General features: G+C 36.4%; 2 protein-coding genes across 4 annotated transcripts in view; one reads left to right on the plus strand and one right to left on the minus strand.

Moving 5' to 3' along the window:
- Positions 1-12,500, plus strand: part of LOC142358564 (uncharacterized) — a 319,087-nt gene that overhangs the window by 262,535 nt on the left and 44,052 nt on the right. The gene's annotated exons all lie outside the window — the stretch shown is intronic.
- On the minus strand, positions 3,538-9,213 carry LOC142335216 (2-hydroxy-1,4-benzoquinone reductase-like). 2 transcript variants are annotated; one of them, XM_075383609.1, is made up of 3 exons: positions 8,852-9,202; positions 6,716-6,955; positions 3,538-3,897 (listed from the first exon to the last, which is right to left on the minus strand). In XM_075383609.1, the coding sequence occupies exons 1-3, from the start codon at positions 8,985-8,987 to the stop codon at positions 3,647-3,649; spliced, it is 627 nt and encodes a 208-aa protein (XP_075239724.1). In that variant the 5' UTR covers positions 8,988-9,202; the 3' UTR covers positions 3,538-3,646. The 2 variants fall into 2 exon arrangements, with proteins under 2 accessions (XP_075239724.1, XP_075239723.1); XM_075383608.1 differs by lacking the exon at positions 3,538-3,897 and adding an exon at positions 4,046-4,532 and having other exon boundaries at positions 8,852-9,213.

The following is a 12,500-nucleotide window of genomic DNA, read 5'->3' on the forward strand; positions in this document are numbered from 1 at the left end:
CGAATTGTAAAAGAGATGGTTGCATTTCATTGAAACAAGAGTGTGTAGGCAGATGGACGTCAATTTCAGAAAAATTTCCTTATAAATTTTAAAAATGGAGCCCTTGTTGTAACCGATAACAAAAAAATGATGTAAAAGAGAAATTTTTATCCGTTTTGCTTGAAATACCTAAAATACTTTCAAACTATAGCTGTGCTAGATCATAATAAATGCATATTTTTTTGTATATCTATGTATAAACTTAATTAGCTCTAACAGTATATTTAAACATGTATAAATTAGGGGTGCCAAACTAAGCGGGGGGAGGTGGAGGGAGGCGCTAACAGAAAATATCCTGAGTGAGCTTCATCGATAGTTATCATAATAAAGACATTCAGTCATTCTTTAATTTTAATTATTAGAAAAAATGATGGTTGTTCGATGTAAATGATATTCTTTGATAAATTTTTTGATTTCGTTGTGTTTGTCATTTGGAAAAAGTATTGAAGTTATCATTCAGATATTAGGCGTTCTGGTATTATGAGAGCTATTTTTTGTATTTTTTATTGTGTACCCGGTTTATTTTGGGACGTGAATGATATGTAGGTTATTATTTAGATGATGACACTTTTTACCAAGATGATAATTATTTTCTAGTTATAAACGATTTTCATTTTTTTCGATCATTTACTTTTTCATTTGTAATGGGCGAGGGTAGTAGCTGTAACGTTCTTACCCCTCCAGCTGCTCTTACCCTTACCATAAATGAAAGAAGGTGAAACTTACCATAAATGAAAGAAGGTGCACATAAGTCTGATTTCAATTGAGTTTTGTGTCTCAGAGAAACATTTTTTTGTATAGGTTCCGATTTCAAACAATTCTATTTTGAAGGTCTATATTTGATTTCTATCATGTTCACCATTGCTTTTTCAAAGTGGTGGTTTTATTCTACTAAATAGACTATTTTTGAGCGAAATTGTTTGTGTTCATAAACTCTATACTACCCACTACTTTTAAAACATCACAAATGTAGCTTTTGATAATAATTTTTTGCAGCTTTTTTCCCCAGAGAAAGTACTGGTTGAGCAGATGTTGGGAAAAATAACAACCTTCGAATTGTTTTTCTTTTACTGATTCAGTGCCACCGTTTTTTTTCAGATTGAGGTCAAGAATCGTAATGAAATTTGGACACATTTGAGAAATAACAGAAGTGTGGAATCTTGAGGAAAAGGTAATACAAAGCAGAAAACCAATTTTTATGTTATATCATAGCTTAGTTCACTACAATGAGTTATTCAGTTTTAAATATCTCTGAGGTTTTTTTGGCTTTTCACAAAGGCAATTTTCTGCCGGCAAGTATTGGCACCAATTTGAACCAAAACGCATTATCTTTTTGCCGCGATTTTTCGCCATTGAGTGTAATCCATGTTAAAATTCAGTGGAAAGGGAGTTTTCTTAGCTGTAGCTTACATTTTGCGAGCCTCAGTTTGAATAGCTTGAATCTTCCTTTAAAGTATGCCAGCGATTCTGATTAATTTACGTCCGCTTTGTTTTCGGATAAACGTGGATAATGTTACCTGAATGGGATATGATTTGGTCCGCTTTGTTTTCTTATACCCGTGGATTTTCGGCAAAATTTTTGTGACTTTCAGGGAAATTTTATGACAGAAAAATTTCAAACCGGAGAACAATTACTGTTGGCTGAGCAGGTATCAAAAATGCTGTTGCGGTTTTTTATTCAATTGAATCTTTCAATTATGACTCAGGCCCCTGCCAATAGATGTTAATTAAATTTCCGATAAAGTGTGGAATTTTGAGGTAGAGGTAATGCAAAGTATGATACCATTTATGATTTTTATTTCAGCGTACATTCACTTATTCAGCATGAAGAATTTCTTAGGTTTTTTTCATAGAGTAACAGTTCCATCGGCGAATGTCAGCACCAATTAGAATCAAAACCCAGTAATATAAGGCTGCTAAATTTCCCCAACAAATGTAATCCATGTTGAAATTTTGTCGGAAATCGGAAATTGGTTTTTTCCTAACTGTAGCTTACATTTTGAGAGCCTTAGTTTGAATATTTTGAATCTTCCTTCAAAGTTTGCTGGACACTTTGATGGCGATTAAATTAGGTCCACTTTGTATTGGGATAACCCTTGACCTTCGGCAAAATTTTTGGTGACAATTTGTAACGAAACTCCGTGAGATATGCGAGAAAAGAAGCGGAAATTGGTAAAAATTAGCATTTGATTGAGCAGTTATCTAGAATCCTGTTTTCTTTTCACATTCAATGGAACAATTCAAGTACGAGCCAGCGCACCTGCCAATAGATTTTAATTAAAATTTCGCTTAAGTCTGGACTATTAAGTAAAAAGCAACGCAGAGTATAATACCTTTCATGGTGTTTTTATTATAGCGTAATTCAGTACATTCAGTAATTCAGTATAAAACATACCTGAAAATTTTTTGTTTTTCATAAAGACAAATTTCCGTTGGCAAATATCGACACCAATTTGAACCGGAATGCAATAACATTAGGCTGCTAAATTTTTCCAATTAATTACCTCCAACGAATATTTGAATATTCTTTTAAAGAATGCTGGACACTTCGATTAAATTAAGTCCGTTTTGTTTACTATACCAGTGGACTTTCGGCAAAATATTTGTGACTTTTAGGTAAATTCTATGAGATGTGCGAGAAATGAAGCGGAAATTGGTGAAAATGATGGTTTGCTCAAGAGGGTATCCAAAATCGTGTTTCGTATTCACATTCAATGAAATCATTCAATTAGTAGCAAGCGCTCTGCCTATAGATATTAATTAAAATTGTGTGGAATTTTGGCTCAAAGCCAAGGCAAATAAAATGCCAATTTTGATGTTTTATTATAGCTTAATTCAGTACAATCTATGGTTTAATAGTGTAAACCAGTAAGTATAATTGTTCTATTGTCAACCAATAATATTAGGCAGCAAATTTTCCCCAACGATTGTAATCCATGTTGAAATTCGGTGGAAATGAGGTTTTTCTAGGCTGTAGCTTACTTTTTGAGAGCCTCAATTTGATTACTTTGAATCCAGTTAAATATTTTGAAAAAGGTGCAAAAGGTTTTTGCCATTGCAAAGGTCATTGTAAACTGAAAACCCCCAAATTTCCTAAAAATTAAGTAACGGAAAACTCTTGGTAAAACAGTGAAAATAGACCGTGAAAACAGTGAAAATATAATTGAGGTTTCCGGTTCCATTTGCACAGTGACAATATGATTAATAAAAAAATGAATGTTCAGAACTTTAGTAAACTTGCATCAGATCGACTACCTCCAGTTATGCTTTGATTAGGTTTTTGAAACTGAAATTGGGAGTGAATGTTAGACAGAATACGGCTTTTATCGGGCTTTCCATGAATTATAGGTTATGTTACAGGGTCGTATGTTCAATGAATCATCCGCCTGGGTAGCAATGAGGGACTATTCCCGTTGTAAGTTTGAAACTCACCGATATCGAATTAAGAGGCTGGCTTCAATCCTTTACCAATATTTAGGGTCGCTTTGAATAAAAATATTGATTTGGAATTGTTTTAAATAATCCGTTTATTAAATAATCTTCAAAATCAAATCAATCTGAAATTGGAAATGATGCGGGTGTCATTTATATACAGGAAATACATCACTTAGATCGGAATGGGCTCATAGAGTTCTTTGTGGTTCTTAATTGCAATCGCGTACCAGTCCATTTGTGACAGGTATGTTGTTATCTTCTTGTCTATCTGGGAGCTCATGCCCTCGTCCGTCAGTTGACCTTCACTGTCCAGTTTAGTGTGGCTTCTCGAGATTAGGGGAAGATGCATGTTCTCAACCACAATCGCTCCCATGGAGGACAAAAGGTCATGTAAATGTGTGCGGGTTCTGAGGTCAACTATATCTAAGAAATAATAACTATCTCATCGAGGAACAATATAATACAACATGCCATTTAAGTCCAAGTCGAGATCGGACGTTATTTTCAATCTTGCTCAGTATCTTTCAAGACCTTGTATGTTACACATTACATTGCTAAATATTTCCCCACTTTGAGAGATCTTGCTATCAAGACTTGTTTCCGGTTTCGCTTAGGCATGTTAAAATCACTATAGAATAAGATATCTAAAACATAGAATGATGAAAATGATGTTAATATGAACATATGTTACTCAAAATGAACACTAAGCATTGATGTTGGTTTAGATGGAAACGGGTTGCCTTCTTTACGAAAAGCGAGAGCTTTCGCCAGCCAATCAAACTGCTCTATTAGACGACCCATCTGTAGCTTTGTAGTACTTGGTGGTGGTGTTCGGTTTTTGGTAGATTCATGAGTTGCAACATTTTGTGGTTGCGCCTCCCCGTTTGGACTGGGGGAAGGGGTGGCGGCTTCAGCCCCGTTTTGATCTAGGGTGGTTTGAGGGACTTGGGGTACATTATGAGGGGGTATGTGAACAAATAAGGGTAGAATATGAGCCCCTAGAGACATGAGTTTGATGCTGAGTAGCTGTGATACTAGTATACCACCAGTTGGGTCGGCTGAAAGTAAGTGAATGTTTATAGCACAAATTGTGAAAGCTCGATAAACCATATTTGATTCAGAGCAAGGGAATCCCGGCAGTCTTGAGATTTTATTATTGCGTTGCTATGTGCAGTGACACGTCTAGGGACATCGTAATTTACTTACCAATGTGTCATTAATTGCTCTCAAACAAAGTTTGTAGCAATTATATTAGTCCTGTGGTATTTTTTCGGTTTTCCAATTTCTTGTCTGACTCAACTTTTCATCCTCAAAAGTAGTCCTCTTCGGATTCTAGTAGGGAGTTCAATGTTGACTATGAGAACACGGTCCAGATCCTAGTTAAAGTCGAGCTAAAGTCATTTCATGGGTCCAGATAAGGACTTTTCATAACGAATCAGGGCCGAGAATGACTTTTTAATAGAGGGAGCATGGTCTTTTTAAGAGTCGAGGATTGCATTTTTGTGGGAATAATATTTGTTAACTTTTAGATATTTCTTTTTTTTGTAGATGTGTAACATCTACCGCAGCAACACAAAACTAACGTTGCAACAGACAGTTCACTCGCGAAAAACAGGTGCAATTTTGCTTTAAAAAATCTTAAGAAATATTGAATTCTTAAGATAAATTAGTTTTGGTGAGTAACCTATATTCCAAATTTGTTCGACTGTATTCAATTAGTTAACAAAGCTCTAACAATCGACTTTTCATCGGCAATGAGTTTAGTGAGTTATAAATTAGTTAACTTGATTCTAAAATTCGTTTTAATGAAAGTATATTTATAACAGCACAGTTCGCTTTTTGATAAAATATCAGAAACTTTGAAAAAGTTGAACGGTCGAACCCGTGGACTACGTTGTAAGCCTTGGCCAATTTTCAGGGCGAATGTCAATTTTTTGGGTCTAGCGTAAAAATTTAAGGTCGAGCTAGGGTCGAGCCTCATATTTGGGTTGAGCTAAAGTTGAATATCAAATATTTTGGTTGAGCCAAAATCTAGTTAAACGATTAGGTCCAGCTTTTTCATGCACTGTTTGAGTGGAGCATGGTCTTTTTATACTACTTTTTGGTCGCGCATGGTCTTCTCATAAGTCACGGTTTGAACCTGGGTAATGCTGGGAAATTAATGCAAGCGTGTTTGCTTTCGAATCGCGCCAGGGTTCCGAATACAGATTTTCGGTTTCTGTTAAAATTCAAGCAATCAAAAGCGTAAATGCCATTAGACGCAATTTGTTACTAATCAGGTCAAGTTCTCCAAAAGTTCTTCAACCTTGTTGAATTTTTAAGCTGATAGTTTAGAATTGTTGATGTTGGTGCTCTGAATGATAGTATTAGGCGTAGCGTTACAGAACTTCTGTGAACACTCCAAGATCAGTTAATGCACTGGTTCCTTTTTCAGCATCAGAAAAGAGAAAAGTATAAAATTTCGCCGATACCAGAATCGTTTTCAAAACTGATAGTATCAAATTAAAAAAAAATACGCTGCTATATCTTCGAAAGCGATACCACATATACCACTCAACATTTAACAATACAAATCATTTTTTTAAATTTCATTTGGAGAAAAAGTGAAAAAAAATAATGAGGGCAAGATTTTTCAAAAATGAAACCAATGAGTGTAAACAAATTTGAACCGTTTGAGGAACAAGCGAGACATGGTAGTGTTTATAACAAGTTACTGGAAAAAAACAGCAAATAGGCGTCAACTTGTTATGATCATTAAAATCTTCGGTTACTATTCTTGATATTCCCTCACAGCTGTTTTAGTGTTACGGAAAAAGCAGTCATATCGGTTCAAAGCTACCAAGCTATGACTGAAGAAAACAGATAATAAAAAAAAATTTCGCCCGTATTTTGTAATCTTTTGTTCGAATATACGTCAAGTTTGTCAGTTGCCACTATCTGTGTTACCAGTTTCTAACTTTTGTTTCTCCAACTTTTAAAAAAGTTTTCACAACCCAACTCTTACAAAACTTGCAGAGGTTGAGCAGCGTTTCCCTTTTTTCTCCTTATGTTCTTATTGTCCAACTCTTACCAAATTTTAACTTCTCTATGAACTGTTTTTATGTCTTCAGTTGGAACTTTACGTGCAAACGCACATTACCGATCCTCCTTATTTAAATCTAGATCTTTCAGCATCATTACAAAACTTGTTTATCATTGACGACGTGTGAGAGTAGCGAAAATTCGCATTTTATTGACTAACCAGTGTCGGAATAAGTGATAATGGCTGCTGGCTTCGCTTGGTATACATTAGATCCGAAATGATCAATCATGTTACTAAGATTGGCGGGTATTGACCTGTTGACCTCTGGACAGAGGTAGATGAATCCATCACAAGTCTCAAGTTTCTTCTCGGCATCTCGTAACCACTCTGGTGCCTGAGATCTGTCGCTGTAATAGTGTACAGGTTTCTTCACAAACGGGATATCCATACTATCTGGACCTGCAATTAAATAGGATTTAACATAACAAATGTGATTCAACAAAAATCTGCTTTCAGTTGATTTATTCAAATAGCGACATAAAAAATTGACCGATCGCTGGATTATGGATATTTTGAAACCACTACGGTTCCTTCTCTAAGAGGTATCTGAAATATTTATAACTCAAAATTGTTTTTCGACTTACCGCTACCGAGTTAAACGGATTGCGAAAAAAATGTCTACCAAAAACATAAGTAGCCTTTCTAAAAAATTCATAGTTCATAAAATGATTAAATTGCCAAAGCGCTCGCGATTTTGGTTTCCGATTTTAATTCCGATCAAATTTTTGTCGTATTATAGGACAACTAAATTAGAGAGAGCTTGACAATACTAGCTCGAGAGCTTGACTTATGAAAAGATGGTGACCGACTGATATCGGGTATGAAAAGACCGTTGGTCGACTTATGAAAAGACTTCAAGTCGACCCTTACTAGGAGATCGACCGTGTATTTAAGGTAGGGAAATACCCCCGGTCGACTTTATAAGTCTTTTCATAAAGTCGACATCTCAACTAAGGTATCGGGTATGAAAAGACCGTAATTGACAGATATTGGGTATAAAGAGACTTTATGTCGACTTTAATTGTCTGAGTTGACCATCCCAGGTTGAAGTGCCAGACCAAACGTGCCTATGTCCAGACTTTCGTGCGTTCAAAATTTTTCGTGCAATCAAACGTGAGTTCAAAAATCCCCATGTCCAGACTTTCGTGCATTAAAAAATGCCTACGTCCAGACTTTCGTGCGTTCCAAACGAAAATTCGTGCGCCACAAAATTGTTAAGCTGTGCGTTAATGTCCAGACTATCGTGCGTTCAAAGAACCCTATGTCCAGACTTTGGTGCGTTTAATATATGTGTGGACCGATAAAGGTCGGGTGTCAACCATACTGTTTTACTGTTTGGTAAAAAAGGCCCCTGATAAGACTTTGGGTCAACCGTATTAGTTTGTTACAACAAGATTAACGAAAAGACATTTGTTATGAGTCGACCCGTATTTGCTATGGGTCAACACACGAAAAGATTTTAGGGCCTCTCATGCGCTGCAACCCGGAAACCGCCGTCCGGTTATCGCGGCGAAGGGGCAACTTAAAATACGGGTAACCCAAAATTTTTCACCTTCCTTGACCTCATTATCAAAATTCGGCTTGCTTGGCTATCGGCTTGCCTGACCGCCGCCTCGTTAACTATTGTTTAACATTCGTTTTTGCGTATAATGTAACCAAAGCTTTTGTTTTCATCTTTGAGTGCAGTTGTCAAAAGTTCGCCACTAAAACATGGTTTTGATTTGAAAAACTTTTATTCTTGAAATAATTGGCTTAAATTGTCCAAGATTTTGTTTAATTAAGAATCCAGGCAAAAGTTACTCTGTCGGGTGAAAGTTACATAAGTTTTATAATAAGCTTCATACACTCTCTCTGTGGGGAAAATTAGATCGTTTAGCAATCACATAACCAATTCTTGTACATTTTCTGGGCAAAAGTTTGATTTTTGCCAATCTACCAACTCTCTGGTCGACTGATGGTGGTGTGCAAACACTGTGGTTTGGCTTTTGAGAAAATCGTTTCGACCGATATTGGCTATCAAAATAATTTGGGTCGACCAAATTTGTTTCGAAAAAACTTTGTGTCGAGATTATTGGTGGCCTCGACCATGTAATTATGGCAGGGAACTCTGCTTTGAAGGGATTTTTCTAATTCACCCACCACCTCGCTTTAATTTGTCTTTTTATATGGCCAACCTTGGCCGGAATTGAGTCACAGTTTTACTCGTCACTTGTGAATTCTGTTGTTTTTTTTTCAATTTCAAAAATTATTCTTTCTGTTATAAAAATTATTATCTTTCTTCAATTAAAATCTTACCAAATATGACAGTCTCGTGTCTGGTATCTCTGATGACCCTGACCACGTATTTCATCACTTTCTCGTCCAGTTTTGCATCTTTCGAAGACCCAGCGAACACTGCATACTTCAGACAGTTCGTACCAAGGCTAGCCATTACTTCTTTTTTTCTATCTGTTTGCTTATATACTCAAGCTTCTATTTGTTTGTTTTGTTTGAATGCTTTATCAGTGAAACATCAGGTAAAAACACGCACGGGTGCACCAATATTGTAAAAAATCTGTGTTTTGTTTCAAAAACGCGAGCCAGGCTAAATTTTCACGCGTGTGTTGAATGAAACGCACCAACTTGTGTGCTAAAGCGATGCACAAATACAAATAAGACTTATCTGTGCATATGAGCTGCGTTTGAAAACAGGTTTAAAATCGAACGTGCGTGCTTGTAAAAGGCGTATTATGCTAGAATACTTGAGCTGTGTACATTTTGAAGATGAAAAATATTTACAAAATGCGTTAAGAAGATAAAGCCGTTCAATCAGATAGCTCCACAAACTCAATATAAGTAAATAATCCATGGAAAGTCCAGGAAAGGAAAGTCTCAAACCTGAAGTTTATACCACCCTATTTCCGTTAAATGGAAAGCATGTCACTGTTCATTTTGTCCACTGACGTTGGTTTTTGTTAACAGACAGATATAAAAATGAAAAACATGGCTGAAATGGATCTGTACAAGTATGTCACAAACAGCAGTATCAAGTGACTGTACTGCCGACACACTGCTGCTGGAAGAATATGGCTTCACACAGCACTGAATAAGAGAGCACCGTACGGAGATTCGGGCTCAAGAGTTTTCTGCCTATCGATCCTCAGTATGTTGAGTGAAGTAACCATGCTATGGAACCCAGCTTAACTGGTGCGTATGGGCATTCAGCCATCTGTATCAGATTTTGGCTTATCAGTGGGGTGACTGAGACCGAGTGAGCGATTGGATTTTAGGCTGGATTTCTGGTTCTCACTTATGTTCATAGTTTCATCCTCCTGGCTTCTTTTATTTCATTACCTTTGGTGTTTTTATTATGAGCTCTCCGACTTTGTCGCGTATTTGTTGAATGATTCGAAAATTGGAGGTTGTTTCGAGGGTTCTGGTTGTACATCGCGACACCGAAAAATAATTTAAGTTGCTTTTGCGTTCTTGAAGCAGTTATTTGTTGACATGGAAAACTATAGTAATAGTGGACTTGAATTTCTTGAAATAAGCTAGATTTGGGATTAGCTGCTTGCTCTAGCAACTGAATTAAATTTCCGTTACACTAAAAAATTACAAAACGGACTATAACAGTCTCGTTTAACTTATACTATATCTATTTGGCATAACTCTTTAAATATTATATACCAAAGACCTTCATATCGACCGATGATCATAAGAATTGACAACGGAGCTGTGTATTTCATGCTCATCCGAACAATGATTTGCATAACATGAGTTCTAAATATGTCATCGAGAACAACAGTCAACTATGCTAGCAGTTTCAATTTCCATCTAAAACCTCCCAGGTTGAGGTGCCATTCGGAAATGACATCTGATCAGACCAAGTCAAACGCTCACGGTGTGTTCCCAGACCAAAATTAAAGTGTCTGGGATTTGGATCGAGCGCACAATGATATGATCACAGGTCACTTCGGCCTGAGGATAGTATGATCAGAGGTCACTTCGGTCTGGGGATAGTATGATAAGAGGTCCCTTCGGTCTGGGGATGGCATGATCAGAGGTCACTTCAGGATGAGAATGGTCTGATCAGAGGCGGATTCAAGCGCACATTAGTCTGATCAGAGACCATTTCGAGCGGAATTTTTTTGATTTTTTGTTTTATTTTACCGAGCGATGTTCACTCTGCAGCACCATTCTAATCACAAACACATCTAGAATCTGATGTCTTTGATCAGAACCAAAAGGATCCAGCTGATAGAACATGTCAGTCCCCTTACAAGGAAATTTTGTTTAAATGTAGAATACGACCTTTTATATGTAAAGCTGTCTAAATTCATCCATGCAGTTCGAAATATGAACTAATGTATATTAAATAAATTTTTTCTCAGCAGGTAGTTTTTTTTTCTAGCAATAATTCATCTAAAATGGTCTTTTCTTAAGATGAAATAAATAACGCAAACATGAATTTTTATGATTTGAATGTAATATAACAAAATTCGCGAGGTGAGGTGATTTTTAGCGCACAATAGTCTGATCAGTACTGACTTTTGAGCGCACAATAGTCTGATCAGAAGTGATTTTGAGCGCACAATCGTGTGGACGATGGTGTGGGTTTGGTCTGGGCCATAGTCGCACAATCGTCTGGACAATAGTCTGATTTCGGTCTCATCAGAGGTCCTTTCCGTCTGGAATGGTTTGATCAGAGACAGTTTCGAGCGCACTTAGAGCGCATACGGTGTTTCGAGCGCATTTTAGTCTGATCACAGGATACTTTGGTCTGGATTGGTCTAATCAGAGGTTACTTTTGTCTGGCACGGTCTGATCAGAGGTCACTTCCATATGGCACCTCAACCTTGGCAGTAATTGCATTTTGCTTTTTGTTGGTGACGAGAATATATAGTCGATGGGTTTGAAGGCCGAGCACAATTCATTTCATCAAGTTTTATTTTATTAAAGGAGTAAATTTATAGTCGCATGGAACGCAAAGTTGAGTCGCTATATGTAAACATATTTTATTACTAACAATAATAACACGGAGTGCGTTTCATCGTAAATTAGATTATAACGTCAACTCTACACCGAAAACATGACATGTATTTGGAGTATTCTAGAGATAATCCTCATATTTAACCACCAGCCCCTGTCGTCAGTTTTGCTATGAAAAAAAATCGTTTTTGAGTTATGTGGACATAGTAAAGTTCAACCATTCAAAGGTTGAGAGTTGACACGTACAACAAAAATAACAGACTTCAGATAAAACTGAAACACAGCAGAAATCTCGAGCGGAAGACTTGAATTTTATTTTTATATAATTCCGGAATGTCTCGGTCTTAATTGAGCAGTAAAATACTGTGTTTTTTGCTAACGTGAAACTTGTATTTTAGTTTATTTTGGCATTGAAAATTTAAATAACTTGAGAAAAAGGAGAAAGGAGAACCTCTGATCTCCTAACAAGAGGATGACAAAGTCTTTGTCTTTTTTAACAGACAATTCATTTATAATCAGTTCGTTCAACGTAATAGGCGGTATGAAATATACATAAAGTTGACAGTTTTAAGCTGTCCAAACCAAAAATTTAGATTCTACCTCGTCTCCATGGCGTCGGTCCCAGTGACTAATGAAAACTCTCTACTTTGAGCAATTTTTCATGTGCACTTATTGCAAAAAAGGTGTCTTCTTTATGAATTGTGTTCAATTTTGAAACTGAATGTGCTGTCTTAGAATCGTTTATAAACCTTAAAAGTGAACAAACGATAAGGATGCAACTTACTTTGCTCCAATTCAATCCGCATATGAAAGTCCCAATTTGAACTGTTGTCAGAGGTTTTAGTCAAAACTCAAAAAATTGTTTGATTAGTTGATTCGCACTAATTCAGTAGCTCAAATAAACGAATTTATTATACAACAGCTGTAAGATTGGTTTTTGGACTAATGAAACAACAAACAACACTTATCATCTACA

This window comes from Convolutriloba macropyga, chromosome 2 (genome assembly GCF_964194025.1).
Source record: "Convolutriloba macropyga chromosome 2, txConMacr16.3, whole genome shotgun sequence".
In the NCBI taxonomy this organism is placed as follows: Eukaryota; Metazoa; Xenacoelomorpha; order Acoela; family Convolutidae; genus Convolutriloba; species Convolutriloba macropyga.

Excerpts from the sequence above, each read along its gene's own strand:
- LOC142335216 (XM_075383608.1), bottom strand. The coding sequence starts at position 8,987 with ATGGCTAGCCTTGGTACGAACTGTCTGAAGTATGCAGTGTTCGCTGGG. Across the intron at positions 6,956-8,851 it reads ACACGAGACTGTCATATTTG|GTCCAGATAGTATGGATATC; the intron begins GTAAGATTTTAA and ends ATTTAATTGCAG. Across the intron at positions 4,533-6,715 it reads TATCACTTATTCCGACACTG|CCGACCCAACTGGTGGTATA; the intron begins GTTAGTCAATAA and ends ACTTACTTTCAG.